General features: G+C 41.8%; 1 protein-coding gene and 1 long non-coding RNA gene across 2 annotated transcripts in view; one reads left to right on the plus strand and one right to left on the minus strand.

The window, feature by feature from the left end:
* Positions 1–18,471, minus strand: part of LRRC8C (leucine rich repeat containing 8 VRAC subunit C) — a 95,388-nt gene that overhangs the window by 37,284 nt on the left and 39,633 nt on the right. Inside the window, exon 2 of the mRNA XM_002715871.6 lies at positions 5,094–5,235. Coding sequence (XP_002715917.1) covers positions 5,094–5,231 — 138 coding nt within the window. The 5' untranslated portion in view covers positions 5,232–5,235. The remainder of the gene's footprint in view (positions 1–5,093; positions 5,236–18,471) is intronic.
* Positions 5,244–18,118, plus strand: LOC103350127 (uncharacterized). The gene is made up of 2 exons (XR_011390589.2): positions 5,244–5,534; positions 17,754–18,118. It is a non-coding gene; the product is annotated as an uncharacterized LOC103350127 (long non-coding RNA).

The following is an 18,471-nucleotide window of genomic DNA, read 5'->3' on the forward strand; positions in this document are numbered from 1 at the left end:
AGGGCAGATTTACAGTCCCCCTACTGGTCTGTGCACCAGGCTGGCCTTTCCACATCCCTGCCTTCTCTGTGAGGCCTCCTTGCCCTGTCACTCACTGCCACATCCTGCTCCTTCCCATGAGGAATAAGCTTCCACCTTTTTGTCTCCCTAAGTAAATGCATCTGTTAACATCATTCCCATTCAGTGGAAGATGCCCCACCCCCACCCCCAGCAAATCAAGGGTCATCCTTCCACCTGGGATCTGGGTCTCTCCCCACCTTCCTCCAGCAGGTGACCATTCATCACTAACCATGAATTCAGTCTTAGATTCAACTACTTACCTACTATCTCCACTTTGAAGACTGATGATGTCTCAAAACTAACAAGCTTAAAAAATTTTTTTTTTCCATTTGCTCAGGACAAAACCCTTAGAGCCATCCTTGATTTCTCTTTTCCCCCTCATATTTCACATTGAATCTTGCACCAAATTTTGATGTTTTTTCTCTCAAAAATATATACATAAAACCACTGTTCCTACCCTGCTCAAAGCCACCTGATTCATCTCTTGTGTGGGTGACTGCACCAGGCTTCCAAATAATCCTTCCCACCTGCTTCCATTCTTGTGTTCTCAGAGCTGGAGTGGTTTCCTAAAACGTAAGTCAGAGCATGACAGCACTCTGCTGAAAACCCTCTACATACATCCTGTCTGACTGGGAAACCTAACAGCTTTTGGTGGCCAACAAGACCCTCTGTTTTCTGGCTCCCACTGGTCTGGGGTCTCATCTTCTACTCTCCCTCCTCTGGCATGCTGGCCTCCTGGGTTTCCCTTCAGCATGCCAGGGACATCCCCGATGCAGGCCTGTAATGCTATAACATTGCCAGGGATCTTTCTCGGTCCACTTTAACATTCAGATGGATAAGATTAGCATAAAGCTCATTTGGCAGGAGAATCCCCTTTCGAAAGATACAGGACCGGAGTCGCATCTGGCCAGCACAGCAGCATCAGGTTCTTCCCTTCAGGAGGAAAATCTTCACAACTGTTCACAGTGTGGTCTGTAGCTAGGTCTGGTCTCCCCCTGTGCCTCTCCTCCTCCAAACCATCCGAATGCAAGGAAAAAGATATCCCCAACAGGTAGGTACCAGATTTGCCCTGGCTTAACAGCCTCATGCAGTAAAGAAACCAATATCCCTTGTAACTCAACAGACACCTTCGATGTGTCAGGAAACACACCTAGTTGTGTCACCAAAATCACAGAAGTCCAACGATACAGCTTCCAACCAGGCACTTATCACTCTTGCAGCCCAGATGCAGCTGGCCAATCAGCAGTCATTTATGCCATAACTAACGTTGCCTAGGAACAGTCAACATTAGACCTTTATCACGTCTCCAGGGAAACAGAGCTGGACAGCTGAGAAAGTCAAGTTCTTCCACAGAAAGGAAAGGGTCCTGTGAACGTTGTCTGCACACCCCTTGCTCTTGCTGTCCTCTCTGCCTAGAAGCTCCTGGCAGGACATCTCTTGCTGTGCCTCCTTTAATTCCCTGGTCAACAGTCACAACTCCTATCTCATCTGCTAGCATTTTCTGCCTTTGTATGTTTTATTATTATTATTATTATTATTATTATTATTATTATTTTATTATTTTTACATTGCCCCAGAGCCCTCTAACATATTACAGCAGTCCCTCCTTAACCACAGTTTTTCTTTCTGCAGTTTCAGTTACCCATGGTCAACTGTGGTCCAAAAATATTAACTGGAAAATTCCAGAAAGAAACAATTTGTAACTTTGACATTGTACTGTTCTCAGTAGTGTGTTGTAAGTCACTCAGCAGCCACCTCAGTTAACAGACTGTCACTGTGCTTGTGCTCAAGTCACCCTTATTTTAATAATAACTCTAAAGCAAAGAGGGATGGTGCCAGAAATGTAGATATGCACAAGAGAAGTTGCAAAGGGTGTAAGTGAAAAGGATCTGAATAAAGAAGGAAAAAAAAGTCATATGCGGAGGATGCCAAGATCTACGTGAAGAATGAATAGGTTCAGTACTATCCTTTGAGGGTCTTGAACATATACCCCCTGCAGGTAAGGGAGCCTATTGCATATAATCTATTAATTGATTTTGATTATTTTATGTGCTATTTTCCCCAGAGAATGTCTGTCCTTAAGGCTGGGATTTCTATCTTTTATATTTTTTCCTCTGCCCATTGATCATTCTTGGTACAACAATACCTGGCACACAGAAGGTTCTTCAACAATTATCTGTTTTGTTTTTAAATGAATTTATGCTCTCTCATTCAGACCCAGTTTCTTATTGGAATCCTTTCTTGGGTAGGTGAGAAAGGGGTGAAATGTTTTTAGTGACCAAATACAAGGCAGCTCAGGGTTAGGGATCAAAGACAGGGACTTTGGAGCCAATGATCTGGGTTTGAATAACAGCTTTGCCACTTACCTTGGGGGATTTTCTTTATCGTTCTGTGTCATGGGGTCTCAGTGGTACATGAGATTAGTAATAGCACCTACATCTTAGAATTGCTACACGATGAAATGAGTTAAAATATATGCTGTTTTCAGAAGAATGCCTGTCGCATACAAAGCACTATGTGTTAACTTATTAAAATTGATTTTAAGAAGGCCGTTGCTTCTACTCTGTATCACTTTTAGGTACCTCCTTCATCCTACCTCTTCTCCACCTCTTCTACCTCAAAGTCACATTTTCTCACAGCCTCTTTAACTTCCATTCACTTTTCCAACCACTGAAACTAAAATTTCTTGTAAAAAATATTTAATTACTTTGATTTGAAAGTCAGAGAGAGAGAGAGAGAGGGAGAGAGGGAGGGAGAGAGAGAGAGAGAGAGAGAGAGAGAGAGAGAGAGAGAGAGGTTTTCCATCTACTGGTTCACCTCAAATGCCCACAACAGCCAGGGCTGGTCCCAGCTGAAGCCATGAGTATGGAACTCAATTTGGGCCTCCCCTGTAGGTGGCTGGGACCAAAGCATTTGAGCCAACACCTGCTGCCTCCCAAGCTGTATATTAGCAGGAAGATGGATTGAAAGTGGAGCTGGAACTTGAACATAGTCACTCTGATATGAGATGTGGCCATCCCAAGGGGAAGTTTCACTGCTGTGCCAAATGCCCCCACACATGAAGCTAAGATTTCTAATGGCCTTGGTCTGTGGGTTGGTTGGGTACTACCCACCCCCACAGACCTCACCCTCCTTCAACTTCTGACACATCCTCCTTCCCCGATTTCCACCTCTCCTTTGGGATGCCCCTTCTTGTCTTCTTCAGAACCTCCCCTTTCTTTTTCACTCACTCTTTTTTTTTTTAAAGATTTATTTATTTACTTGAAAGTTAGAGTTACACAGAGAGAGAAGGAAAGGCAGAGAGAGCGAGAAAGAGAGAGAGAGAGAGAGGTCTTCCATCCGCTGGTTTACTCCCCAGATGGCTGCAATGGACGGAGCTACGCTGATCCGAAGCCAGGAGCCAGGAGCTTCCTCCAGGTCTTCCACGCAGTGCCCAAAGACTTGGGCCATCTTCTACTGCTTTCCCAGGTCATAGCAGACAGCTGAATCAGAAGTGGAGCAGCCAGGATGTGAACTGGCATCCATATGGGATGCCAGCACGACAGGCGGCGGCTTTACCTGCCACTCCACAGCGCTGGGCCCTCTTTAATGTTGTCTCTGACATCATCTTACTCACCATGTTCTGGGCGATGCTGTTCACAAGCATGGTGCCAACTCTTGTATTTATCACTCCCTTTCGATGCCAGTCCTGCTGACAGTTTCTCAAAGACCTGTTCTTCCTCACATCCATGACTTTGAGCTTTCTTCCCTCTTCCTGGCAACTTCTCCCACCCCCAGAGCCCTTTTACTGACCTTCTTCCACTTGTTTCCTAAGTTTTAGTTCATCTATCACCTTTTCTACCGTTCCCAAGCCAAGTGCACCTCCTCTGTACTCCCTCAGAGCCTGTGGAGGTCTCTATCACAGTATAACTCACTTTTCCTGATGGCTGGTTTCCTTAGTCTCCCCCAGAAATGACCTGGTTAGAGCTACCCCCGTCCTCAAAGTATGGTGCTTGGCACATTGCAGGTATGCCAAGAATATCTGGAGTCAATATAAGAATATAGAATAATTGTAAATTTTGACATGGCTCCATTTTAATTTGGAATTAGACATTATATTCTCATTACGTCAATAATTTGGAATTAGACATTATATAAAATCATGACATCTCATTAAAATGTTAGTTTTTCAGCAAATTTTATCAGGCATAAGTGTAAGAGGTAAAGAAAAGCAAAAAGTTACACTTTGTCATTACAAATGGCACTATTGATAGATAAGCTGTATTTCACTCTAAAGCCAACTTTGAAAGACAACAGACCCTCTTTGATGTTACTGGCATCAAATATTACTTGACTACAGTCAACTGCAATTGGGCTCATTGAAATTTTACAAGAATCTTATTTGTCATATTAGCCAAGTTCAGTCCTTACAAGGATACTTCAAAAAGTTTGTGGAGAAATGGAATTGTATTAACTTTGCAGCAAAAATTTTTGAAATCCATGCATAATTTTTTTCATAATACATATTTTCCACAGCCTTAGAGGTGCAGAGAGAGACAGTGCTTCCATCTATTGGTTCACTCCTCAAATGCCTATAACAGCTAGGGATGGGCCAGGCCAAAGCCGGGAACTCAATCCAGGTTTTCCATGTGATTTGCAAGGAACAATTACTTGAACCATTATTAGTGGGCAGCTGGAGTTAGGAGCTGAAGCCAGTTATCAAAGCCAGGCACTCCAACATGGGTTGTGGGCGTCTTAACCATTAAGCTAAATGCCTCAGCCTTCCATGAAGTTTTGCAGACCCCTTGTCAGCATGGACTTCACAATTTTCTGCACCAAAATAAGCTTATCTTTTATTTCCATCTTCCATGAACTTTTTGAAGTACTCTCTTGTTTCAGGCTTCCTGCCACAATTGCAAACACCAAATACGAACAGAGAAGTGCAATTAATGTTTATGTGATTAAGCAATCACACAGCCAGCTTTATAGGAGGTTGTTTCATTGACTTAGTGTCTTGCTGTGACTCCCATTTTACAACAGGTTCAGACACCTACCTGTAGAGTACATCCAAACACGCCGATCATCAGCATGGCCACCGAGAGGTAATCGGTAAACACATCCCACCACGGCTTCAGCACCCGGAAGGCAGGCTGCTGCTCAGAGAACTGCCGGAATTCTGTCACTGGAATCATGTTTCTGAGAAAGGAGAGACTATGGGTGAATTAATGCATCTACAAGAACGTCATACACATGGCGTTGGCATCAGTGTTTGCAATGTTGCTTTGCTCATCAGCAGCAGAGCCCCAGTCGGCCCAGCAGCTGCCCTGGCACACGTGTGTTTCAATGAACCAGTGAATAAATCCACCAGTTGAGGAAATGAGGAGCCTACCGCGGAACAGACAGGAGCCTTTACTGAATGAATGCCCAATAATCAGCTTCCTTGTGCACTCCATAAGGGACAAAGAGACCACGGCTAGGACAGTGGCCAAGTCCTGGTGAGTTCCTGCACCCTTATCGCCCTTACGCAGAAACCAATGACACCAACAAGAGCAGCTCACCCGCTGAAGTGTCCATGCTGTTTATCTTGGCATTGTGAGTTATTGCTTTAAATTGGTTTCTGAAGTGTTATTTCAGCATTCATTTGTATTAATTCCTTACTGAGCTTTATTTTATTTGTAAAGCATTTTTCTTGTTCCATGGGGAAAGAAAACAATGTTGCCCACATGGTCCTTGTTTCTTACAAGGAAAGATCTTACTAAGAGGAGGAGGTGGGTTGGGGAGGACCCCATTTTCTCTGGCCTATATTTTTGTCTCTGCTTTTGTCTGGATTTCTTTTCTGTTTCCTGTACTTCTCATATTTCATTGTGACCTTCAAACTTATCCTGGTTTTCTCCTCTGAGAAATCAGTTTGCCATGGAAATGCCTTATCTCCATCTAAATTAGGTCGACTAATGGATAAGGTGCACCTGAGGCTTTGGGAAAAGGGAGAAAGAGGTGCCCCCTCCTCTCTCACTCCTTATCCACTGCCCTTCCGGTGACCCAGGACTCGAGGTTAATCACTCTTGCTACTGTGAGAAAAAATGTTTTTTTCCTTATTACTTAGGGAAAGGAGTAAGTGTTGCCAGTAAGGAAACTTCTGCCTTCTTATACTCGCTGCTCTAGCTCTCCACATCTGTCCTTGTTATTCAGTCCTAATTAAAATGCCGGCAAAAGCCTACACTTTCTTCTGGATCTCCCCAGTCTTGTTTGTTTCCTGGGTTTTACTTCCATAATAACTCCTTTACTAGACCATTCACACCCCAGATAAAAACACAGCTCCTTCTCTGGATTCATTGTTGCTTCCAGCTTTGGATACTGTTCTAACATTCTCCCTTGTGTCTTGCTGTTACAAGACTTTCTTAAACAAGGATTTGCCTTCTTTGCATTTGTTCTGTGTGTGGAAAATGTTAACTGCCTGGTGATGCTCTCACTTAGGACCTACCTGACATCTGTGCAGCATTTGAAACAGTCTCCTTAGTTTACTAAAACACAACTTGTTTGAAAACTGCATTCTGTTACCACCACTAGGCTGAAAACTTCCTGAGGGCTGAATATGCATATAGATGATCGCAAAATAAATGTTGCAGGCAAACTGCACACGTCCTTGTTAAATAACTTACTTTGCACAGTCCCAGTCTCTTTAAAATTTCAGACCAGTTCAAATGTTGATTTTTCTGACACTTTACACCTTTTTTCCCCCTCCTGGATGAATCACTGCCCCAAATGTCTTGTCAGTTATTTCAGGAGCAGTCACAGACAGGCATGAACTCATCTCAACTTCCAAGCTCCTCCTCAGAAGCTATTGTCTCATTCTATTTTGTATTCCTGTCACTTACCATAGTGCCTGGCAAACAAAAGGTACTGAACAATTATTTGTTGAATAAATGAATGAATGAATGAATGAACACAGGTGAGCATCATGGAGCAATGCTCATCCAGCTCAGGTCTGGGAGACTAACCAGCTGTGTGGACAGGGATAATTAGCAAACTATCCGTGCAGTAGTTCGTGTTCTTTGCTAGATTTGGTTGTCTCTTTCAAAATAAGTTTCTTTACACCTTGGAGGGGGAATTGTGCTTTTTCATTCAAGCGAGGGATGATTTCAGGAATAAAGTGCACTAGCACAGAGAAGTGGTACTCAAACTTTGTGGTTTCAGAACAGCTTTCATGCTCTGAAACTTAAGGAGGAGAACCCCAAGTGTTTGTTTGTTATTCCCATAAATATTTGCCATGTTAAAAATTAAAACCAAGAAACTTGGGGTTGGGAATTTGGCATGGCATTACATCTGCATCCCATATCAGAGTGCCTGGGTTTGAGTCATGTATCTGCTCTCAATTCCAGCTTCCTGCTAATGTGCCTGGAAAGGAAGCAGAAAATGGCCCTAGTAGTTGGGCCCCTGCCATTGGTGTGGGAGACCAAGATGGAATTCCTGGATCCTGGCTTTGGCCTGGCCCAGCCCTGGCTGTTGTGGCCATTTAGAGAGTGAACCAGCAGGTGGAAGATATGTCTCTCCTTCTCTATAACTCAGCCTTTCAAATAAACAAATACATCTTTAAAAAATGCATATTTTGGCCGGCGCTGTGGCTCACTAGGCTAATCCTCTGCCTGCGGCACTGGCACACCGGGTTCTAGTCCCGGTTGGGGCGCCGGATTCTGTCCCGGTTGCTCCTCTTCCAGTCCAGCTCTCTGTTGTGGCCCCGGAGTGCAGTGGAGGAGGCCCAGGTCCTTGGGCCCTGCACCCACATGGGAGACCAGGAGGAAGCACCTGGCTCCTGGCTTCAGATTGGCGCAGCGCCAGCTGCAGCGTGCCGGCCGCAGCAGCCACTCGGAGGGTGAACCAATGGAAAAAGGAAGACCTTTCTCTCTGTCTCTCTCTCTAACTCTACCTGTCAAAAAATGCATATTTTTATGAAAAATAACCATCGCCCAAAACAAAAAAAGTATTGTTTTATATTTTCGCAAATCTCTTGAATGCCTGACTTAATGTAGAAGGCAAGTGGATTTTCATATCTGCTTCTGCACTCAGTCTATGGTGATGCTGTTTCGGTTGAAGTGTATGAATCACAAAATGGCCTCAGAGAGCCACAGGATTGAAAATTGAAGGAATATCTCATCAGCCTTTGCATAACATTGTGGATATTCATTCTTGAGACTACACTAACATTTGATGAGGTTAGTTGTAACACAGGATTAAGGAACTTTGTGAAGTCTTTATATTAAAACTCATTAGTCTTCTTGTGCTTTTAATCACACTCTTCCACCATGTATGATTTTGTAATGTTGTGCATTGGTAATGTAGAAAACATTGAATCACTGAGCAAATGTTCACAAATTTCTATATAAAAAAACCTAACAGTCATTGATGTCACTACTGTTACCATCAGAACAATTAAGTATGGGGAACACAGTGGTAAATACAAGTTTTCTAGAATTCTAATTGTCACTTCAAAGTTTGAATTTTATCACTGTCAGCAAGTATTATTAGTAGTTCTATTTCAAGTGTCAGGGTAACTTCATTCATTTTGAGAACACAATATGCCACATATTCAGGTCTGAGTAGTCAGTTGTTTTGTGCAAGTAGAAGTGGTATGATATGATAAAGTAGTTCATTCTACTTTCAACTCGCTCACATAAGGGCTATCCCAGAGACAACCATTGTATGAGTGCTTTGAATGAAGCAGAAGTATTTGGTGTCTTCTTCCCATTTCATCACACATGTAGTCAAGGGATAAGAGATATTAAAGTAGCATTTTTTCAATATAATATTTTTTGAGATAACATTTTTTATTTACTGGTGCACACATTATATTATTTACATTATAGCCAAAGGCTTAATGGCTCCATTAAACAAAGAGTTTAACCAAGAAAAACATGAAAAGACCGTAGTCCAGCAGGAACATAGGCAAGGACTATAAACAATCATCAAATGAAAAGATGTTCGATTTCACTTGTAGAAATTTTAAAATAGTTGCAAAATCATTAAAACTATAGTGGTGTGAGGCCGGAGCCGCGGCTCACTAGGCTAATCCTCCGCCTAGCGGCGCCGGCACACCAGGTTCTAGTCCCGGTCGGGGCGCCGGATTCTGTCCCGGTTGCCCCTCTTCCAGGCCAGCCCTCTGCTGTGGCCAGGGAGTGCAGTGGAGGATGGCCCAGGTGCTTGGGCCCTGCACCCCATGGGAGACCAGGAAAAGCACCTGGCTCCTGGCTCCTGCCATCGGATCAGCGCGGTGCGCCGGCCGCAGCGCGCTGGCTGCGGCGGCCATTGGAGGGTGAACCAACGGCAAAGGAAGACCTTTCTCTCTGTCTCTTTCTCTCACTGTCCACTCTGCCTGTTAAAAAAAAACAAAAACAAAAACAAAAAAAACAAAAACAAAAACAAAAACAAAACAAACTATAGTGGTGTGTAACTCATATCAATTTGTTTGACAAATATTAATTTTCACATCTTCAACAAGGACATTAAGTGATGCTGGATTTTTTTTTTTTTTCAATTGCAAGTGTGTACCAGTGAAGACTCCAATTTCTCCAGCATGGTCTGGTGCCTCCACCTTCATTCATGTGAAAACACCTTACCCACCACTGCTTTTGCATCATCACTGGAAAAGGAAGGAAGTATCCATGCATAGTAAAATTGTTTGGACTGTGGGGCTCCTTAAAAATGACTGGGCTACAGGTTGAGAACCACAGAGGCCAAAGGTCACTGTTCTTTCTTAACTTCTGGCTGTCCTGGTAAAAGCAAAAGCTTGAGCATTCCCAGCAGGTGAGGGTCTCTATGTCCTTGGCTGAGTTGCCACACAGGCACCACTTTTCTAATATGGAAAATAAAGACAAACTGAGGGATGTAAGAAACTTCCGTGCTATCCTGCGCTCCTTACTGTTAGCACAGCCTAGTAAAGATGGATTAAGACTTGTCAGCAGCTGGTCGAGACAGCCAGCTTTTCGGTGTTGTCACTCAGCTCTGAGTGCACTTAAACTCTTTCGGGTAAATGCGTTGTGTGTATGTGTATGTATGTTGCACGTACATGCCAATAGACAGGTAATGCATGCTACATATAAATATACACACATCGATGCATAATACATGTCGTAGCTCCAAGCTGATATCTAGGACAGTATTAATCCTTCATGTTCTTGATATGAAAAGGAGAGTGGGGAGAAATAAAAAAATCTAAACTAAAGAGAAAGTAGGTGAACCTTTTGCTTACTTAACTGAAAAAAATTCTTTTTGTACTTTTCTTTTACAACGTTCAGCACCTCTGAAAAGTTATGCATTCCAGTGGCAACAACACTTAATTTCTGTTTCCTTACCTCTGTTGTTTCACAGTGATTTATGACAATTTCAAGGGTTACTATTTTAAGCTAAGTAAGAGGTCCATTTCTGAAGAAATTGTTGGGTTTAAATAGGGGGCTAAGAATCAACCAGTGTAATTGTATTTCTATTTAAATATTTCTCTATTTTAGAAGGATAAGTGATAGCTTTGATACTTTGATATTCCCAACTTATTACAAGATATTTTAGTTTATATAACCAGTACTGTCTTTGGAAATATGAAATTTCAAATTATATCAAGGGATTCTGCTACCCTAATTTTAAAATTTAAACTTTACATTATATGAGAGTACTTCAAAAAGTTTGTGGAAATGGAATGAATAGTTTATTTGGGTGCAAAAAATTTTGAAATCCATGTATACAAGGAGTTTTCAGAAAGATCACGGACAATGCATATTATGAAAAAAATAATGCATGGATTTAACATTTTTGTACCCAAATAAATTCATCTTTTAATTCTACTTTCCACAAAATTTTTGAAGTGCCCTCATTATCTCTATTTCTGCTATCTCTTTCAGAAGCCCATATATATTTTCCCTTTAAAAATACATTTTATAAAAAAGCTTTTTTACACTTCAAATCAGTTTTTTAATAGATTCAATATGGTTTATAAATACAATTCTAAGAACATAATGATATTCTTTTCCTCCCTCTCTCCTCCCCCTCTCTTCTTCCACCCTCCTTCCTTCTCTTTTTCTAATTTTTTTAGTTATAAAAAACATCTTAATATTTCCATATTTCAGACAACTTTGCCTCTCAATGATATCAACTAATCCTTTGCTAAAGGATATTGGTAGAATCAGGTGCAAACACAGGAGTTTGTTCATTCGTTTGTTCTTTCCTCCCTTTCTCCCTCTCTCCTTCCCTCCCTTCTTCTGATTCTTCCTAAAATCTATGTCCCTACCCATCCCCAGGATAACCTTAGTGCATTCTTAGAACTGATCGCACAGAATATTTCCTATTCTACTCATTAACTCACAACACAAAGAATATCAACATAATTCTATGTAGGTATGTGGTTCCCAACACTAGCATCCCCTGGCTTTTTTTTTTTTTTTTTTTTTTGACAGGTGGAGTTATAGACAGTGAGCAAGAGAGACAGAGAGGTCTTCCTTCCATTGGTTCACCCCCCAAATGGCCACTACAGCTGGTGTTGTGCTGATCTGAAGCCAGGAGCCAGGTGCTTCCTCTTGGTCTCCCATTCGGGTACAGGGCCCAAGCACCTGGGCCATCCTCCACTGCCCTCCCGGGCCACAGCAGAGAGCTGGACTGGAAGAGGAGCAACCAGGACTAGAACACGGCGCCCATATGGGATGCCGGCGCCGCAGGCGGAGGATTAACCAAGTGAGCCACAGCACTGGTTCCTCCCCTGGCTTTCAGATGGGCACAGCTGGCATTTGTTCTGTCCCCCACTGTTCTGGTGCGTGTCCCCTTTAGATAACACCATCATACACCATGCAAGGAAACAACGGCTAATTCTAAATGACACCAGGCATCTATCAGTAACCTGGTGAGTGGCCCCTTCACAGAATGAATAATTTAATAATTCCTCAGCACAGGAAAAATGAATCCGACTGAGAAGAAACCCATATGTGTTTCTCATCTGTGTTGTGAAATCCAACAGTCAGTTCTCATTTGTCACCATATTTGATCCACCGGCAGTATCTGACATGGTTTCAGCACCCCTCAGTTGGCTTTGCAAACACCTTGCGGGTTTCCTCCTACACCCACGCTGTTACTTCTTACACTGCTTCACTGCTTCCTCCTCTCCTCCATGCCTTCTTATTTCGGAGGGGCCCAGTGCTCAGTCTTTGGTCCTCTTCTCTTCCCTAACTCGTTCCCTGCTTTGGTAATCGTGTTTGGTCTCAGTGCTTTCAACACCATCCATACTGCACTCTTCACACGTTTCTGTTTGCACCCAGACTCACAGTTCCAGCTAAGCCCGTGATATCCTATTTAAATGTACACTTGACCCATCAAAATTAGTGTGGGAGACCAGGAGAAGCACCTGGCTCCTGGCTTCGGATCAGCGCGGTGCACCGGCCGCAGTGCACCGGCTGCAGCTGCCATTGTGGGGTGAACCAACGGAAAAAAGGGAGACATTTCTCTCTGTCTCTCTCTCTGTCCACTCAGCCTGTCCAAAAAAAAAAAAAAATCAGTGTGGCCCAGACCTCCTCCCATCCCATTTCCTACGCCCTGCCCCATAGGGAAGTCCTGCTGCAGATGGAGCTACCCTACATCTGCAAATGGCAACTGCTCAACTGCTATCATCTTTGTGGTTGTCTCAGCCAAAAACCTTGGAATCATCCTTGACCCCTCTCTTTCACATCCATGTCCAAGCTGTCATGTAAAAGCTTATTCGTTATGTTTCCTAATGCATTACTCCTTACCTTCCAAGAGAAGGTAAGTTTTATAAAAGTAGGGTTTTTCTTTTCAGTTAGAAAATAATACTTGGCACACAGTAGGCACTATTTGATTAATTAATTAATGAATATGTAGTAATTCTAATGGAGAAAGTGGGTGCAATTGCCCCAAGTTTTGAAAATAATAATTTTGGGGCTGGTGCTGTGGTGCAGTGGGTTAAACCTCCATCTGTAGCCCCTACGTCCCATATGGGTGCCAGTTCAAGTCCTGGCTGCAGCACTTACAATCCAGCTCCTTGCTAATGCACCTGGGAAAGCAGCAGAGGATGGCCCAAATCTCTGGATCCCTGCACCCACATGGGAGATCCGGAGGAAGATCCTGGCTCCTGGCTTCAGCCTGGCCCAGCCCTGGTCATTGCGGTTATTTGGAGAGTAAATCAGCAGATGGAAGATTTCTCTCTCTCTCTGTAACTCTGACTTTCAAATAAATAAGTCTTCAAAAAAAAAAAAAAGAAAAAGAAAAGAATTGCCAAAGCGAAGTGTGTTATCTGAGTGATGTCATGGGAGGAAGGTCCCACAACAGACAGCCAGGACATCAGCACAGCTATGGGGAGAAAGAGAAGTGCAAAAATGGAAGAATATAGAAATGCCATGATGTTAAATTTATGGCTTCTGGCCCAGTGGCTAAGACACCGTTTAGGACACCTATAGCCCACATCAGAGAGTCTGGGTTTGAGTCCCATTCTAGCTCCTGATTGCAGCTTCCTGTTAATGTGGACCCCAGGAGGTGGTGGTGATGGCTCAGGAGTTCAGTTCCTGCCCCCAACACGGGCACCCTGGATTGAGATTCCCAGCTCTGCTCTCCCTTTGTCCCTGCCATTGCAGGCATTTAGGGAGTGAGCTAGTGGATGGTTTCTCTCTCTCTCAAAAAATCAGATTTGTGGCTTCTTCTTAGTTGTACCCAAAGGATCCGCAAATCAAAATAAAGTCATTAGGGTATGCTCAAAGCATCAGTTTTAAAACAAAGTGCTTTTCACTAGCAGTGCTAAGGTAGAAATATAAAGAAGAAAAAAGCCAGTTTTGCAGTTACATGACAATCAGGTCCTTCTCCCTTGGGAGAATCTGACTCAGGATACTGTTTTATTGTATGGTTGTGATGCACATATGAAATATTTCTAGAAAAATCCCCAAAAGAAGAACATAATTCTATGAAAATATAATTATGCTTCAAAAAGTTCATGGAAAATGGGATTATAAGTCAAGTTACTTTGGTGCAAAAATTACTGAAATTTATGCATAGTTTTCTCATAATATATATTTTCCTTGAACTTTCTGCAGACCCTTTTTATGGTTGAAATTCAAAATCACTTTTGCACCAAAATAAACTTATCTTTGAATACATGTTCCATGAATCTTCTGAAGTACTCCTGTATGGCTTTGTTAGACATATATTTAATTATGACAGAAAATCATAAATGAGTTATAAAATTTTAGGACCTGAATAGGAACAAAGAGATAATCCAGTCCACACCCTCATTTTATGGCTGAAAACTTGAGCCAAGAAAAACTAGGTTTCTTGCCCAAGAAATATGGCTAGTGATAAATTATGACTTCCAACCAAATCATCTCCCTCATTCTAAAGCTCTTTGCTAATACTACAGGATGCTGATTGGAACTTAAAAATCTAAAATGTGTTTAGAAACAAGTAGTTTCATAAAAATTTTTCCTCTACTCAAAATCTTTCCATTCATTTGAAAGTGAAAAATAATTTTAAAATCCATCATTTAAATTATTCTTCAGCTATGCTGCCCTTGGAGGCTCATAAAATGAGCAAACTTCTGACTCAAAGAAACCTTAAGAAGCAAATTGGACTTGCAACTCAACAGAAACTTCTGTGTTATCCTCTCCTTGGAATTCCCATGATCTATGTCCAGTTAGTGACCCAACTACATTATATGGAAAGTCTACAAACTGAATTCACCCTGCTTTCTAAGGGTGGTGGTGTCATGGAGCAAACACGCCTCCTACCTAGCAATTCTCATTCTCTCCCAACAAATGAAGAAGTAATTATTACTAACCATGCCCTTCACATATTTAAAGAATCCTTTTAAGCATGGGTACTGCAGATCATACATCTCAAGGCCTTTACTATATGTGATGATTTCCAATTATCTTTATCATTGTCATAGGTCTTGGAACTCACTATGAGTTTGTCACATATTATGGTCTGTAGCTGTGTCTGTTCTTCACAGGCATAACCCAGTTTCATTCACTCATGTGCTTGCTATAAATTACAGAGCAAACTGCATATCAGGCCCTGTACTAGTTGCTGAGGGAGTGGAAATGAAAAAAAAAACAAAAAACAGAAGCCCTTGCCCTTGTCCACATGCACTCATGGAAGAAAGTGCACTGAGGAAATTCCTAGGACAACAGGAATTGAAACTGCTCTCCTCTGTAACTGGTATAGATTATTGTTCCTATGTCAATGGTGCAGCTAAATATGCTATGCTTACTTCTCTGAGGACAAAGTTTATATCTTTTTTATCTCTGTATCTTAGAGATAATAGCAGAATGCCTTACAAGAGGTTCTCAATATGTATTTGTCAAATTGAAAGAGAATTTAAATACACACCACATACACACACACACACAGAACCAATTAAGCATTTTGCAGTAAAGACCAAACACTTCTATTGTTATTATTTTATAGGACTTGACATAGCTATAAATAAGAGTGACTATTAGCACATAACTCCGTATTGCAAATAATTATTCAAGGAATATTCACTATTGCAGAGCATACTTGAGATGAGGAACAGATGCAGGAATTATTTATAATTTCAGAGTTAAGGATCATTGAACTTTTAATGCACAATGTTCTGTCACTAGTGCTAAAGAGGTTGTATATTGATTGACAATGCCTTCTTAGGTCTCATCTTGCACCCAAGGAAGTGGCCAAGCACTTTGCTTCCTTTGTCTGAATATTACCCTATGAAGAAACAAGTGACAGAGGACAGATTTAAACATAAACATCCTGTTAACACTATAATGCTTTGGAGCACTGCATTCCTAACTCTTGCTGAGATCTTAAAAGAGGGACTTAATTTCTTTGGGATTTTTGTCAAAAATCCTCAGCTACATCTATACATCACTAAAATAATCTTATGCTTACTTGGCACATTTTAAGTGCATTTAAATTCAGAAATTGTTTTTTGAAATGAGGCTAAGCTGTCATCGAACAGTTTTTAAAAAGCTGACAATAGAAGACTATCAGATATTAGTCACCCTATTCCTCTTTTCTGTTGTGTTGAATATACCTCTGCTCTCTGGTCCTGCTGGCTTCCTAGTTGCCTCTTCATTCTATCTCCTTTATTTCTATCTCCTTCAGGAGGCAGGGTATGCATACTCCCACCCCTACCCCACCCCATAGGATTCCAATCCTTTAAAAGGCTGTGGGCTTTCCCTCAAACTCTCAATGTCACTGACCATAGTTTGGACAAGGTTTCAGTTCATCTTATCAGTCTTTATTTATTTATTTTTAAAAGATTTATCTACTTATTTGAAAGTCAGTCACACAGAGAGAGATCTTCCATCTGCTGGTTCATTCCCCAGATAGCTGTAATGGCCAGGGCTGGGCCGGGCAGAAGCCAGGAGCTTCTTCTGGGTCTCCCATATGGTTGCAGGGACCCAACTATTTGGGCTATTTTCTGATTTCCCAGGCACATTAGAAAGGAGCTGGATTGGAAGTGGAGCAGTTGGGTCTCAAACCGGCACCCTATGGGATGCTGGTATTGCAGGTGGTGGCTTTACCAGTAAAACCACAATGTCGGGCCCCCCTCTTATCAGACTTAACATTCAACAATGAAATCTGGGGTTCAGCTGAGTAAATCTTTAATGATTGTTCTGAAGACCATTTATCTCTTTCTTCAGTGGACAGAAGGAAACTGAGATTTATCTCCAATACAATTTTGCAGCTTAAGTAAAGAGGGCACAAGAATTCTAAGCAGCAGACACACAGTGAACATCCTGTGCAGGCCAGAAAATCCAGACAAAACAAAAGTGCTGGCCAGGTCAGCTCCGTGGAATGCTACACTGGTCAAACGACAGCAAGGAGAGGAAGGAGAAGACAAGGAGACATCTGCCCATTAAAACTAAAGTTTCTTGCCTATTACTTTCTGCAGTTTAGAATAATCTGAAAAGGCAAGGGGTATTCTTTATTTCATAAATTCTTTTCCCCAAGGCCCAAAAATGCCCAATAAATTGTTGAGTTAAATTCTTAATGATTCTATAGGAGGAATATCGTTTTTTTCTGTTCTGACAGGGAGTTGAGAGTGTTTTCCAGAAACCTTTTCATGAACATCATTGGTAGACTGGTAAGTACCAGTCATCCAAAAGCATGACAGGGAAGCACCAGCAATGTTTTGTCAAAAACTTTCCAATGTGGGTTTTTTTTAATTAAATAGTGGTAAAATTAAAATTTTCCAGCTATGTTAAATACAGCAAGTAGGAAACAAAGCAGCACTGTTCAGAAAATGAGAGATATTTAAAGTTGAGAATGAAAGTTTAATAGAATTAGACTGTGATAATTTTTATCTTCCAATTTATTTATTTTTAATTTAGTTATTTGGAAGACAGCAAGACAGTGAGAATGAGAGCAAGAGTGAGAGAATGTGCTGTGCTTCCATATGGTGGTTCACTCTCTGAATACCTACAATGGCCAAGGCTGGAGCTAGGAGCCAGGGACTCAGTCCAGCGCTCTTACATGCGTGACAGGGATTCAATTACCAGAAGCATTACCACTGCCTCCTAGGGTCAGCATTAACAGGAAGCTGGAATCAGGAGGCGGAGGCAGGCATCGAATGCAGGTACTCCAATCTGGTACCTGGGTGTCCCAACGGGCAGATTACCCAGTAGGCCACATGCCTGCCCCCTTCTTCTGTTAGAAAATTAATCTTTATGAGAATCTACCATTTACAATTTCAGGTGCCATGGGAGGTTTGATAGTAGCAAAAACACTGGCTGCTGAAGAATTCTCTTTGGGACATTCTAGAAGGCTGCTCTCAATCTCATGCCAGCTCTTGAGCTGTCTTTCCTGGCGGGTGTGCTCAGCAAAATCTGTGATGGAAGGAAGATGTTCAGGTCCTCAGCCTCTGGAAAAAACCAGCTCTGCAGGAGGAAATCACGACTATGCAACCTGCACTGCCAGAGTATTAAAACTGACACGGTTTCATCCATCCCGTCAATAATCATTTAAGGTAGATCTTTGTGCCCACAAGAAAAACATTAGCTAGCTTTGGCTCTAATTTCACATACTGATTTAGTGGGCATTTTTCCAGGTTAGAAATTATGTGAGCTTCCTCTCCCTAGTTATGTTTTCTCACAACAAAGTTAAATGAAGTCTAATACGAAGACATCCAATACTCCCAGAGCCACACATCCTACCCATTGATGGAGGGCATGAAAGATTTCTTTATTTGAAGGCTCCAGGAGGATATGGGGAAAGGCTTCCGGACACTCCCCAGTCTAGACTGTGCCAACAAGGTATATGAAAAAAATTCTTGAACAATACAAGTCACTTAATTAAAATACATGTTTCTGAAGATGAATATGTTCTTAAATTTTGACAGATAAAAAAAGTAATTCCCCTCTCAAAAAGAAATGTGAAACTAAGTGAGAGACATGACATGATGGGAAAGGTTAA

This window comes from Oryctolagus cuniculus, chromosome 7 (genome assembly GCF_051225735.1).
Source record: "Oryctolagus cuniculus isolate XC-2025 breed Fujian yellow rabbit chromosome 7, ASM5122573v1, whole genome shotgun sequence".
In the NCBI taxonomy this organism is placed as follows: Eukaryota; Metazoa; Chordata; class Mammalia; order Lagomorpha; family Leporidae; genus Oryctolagus; species Oryctolagus cuniculus.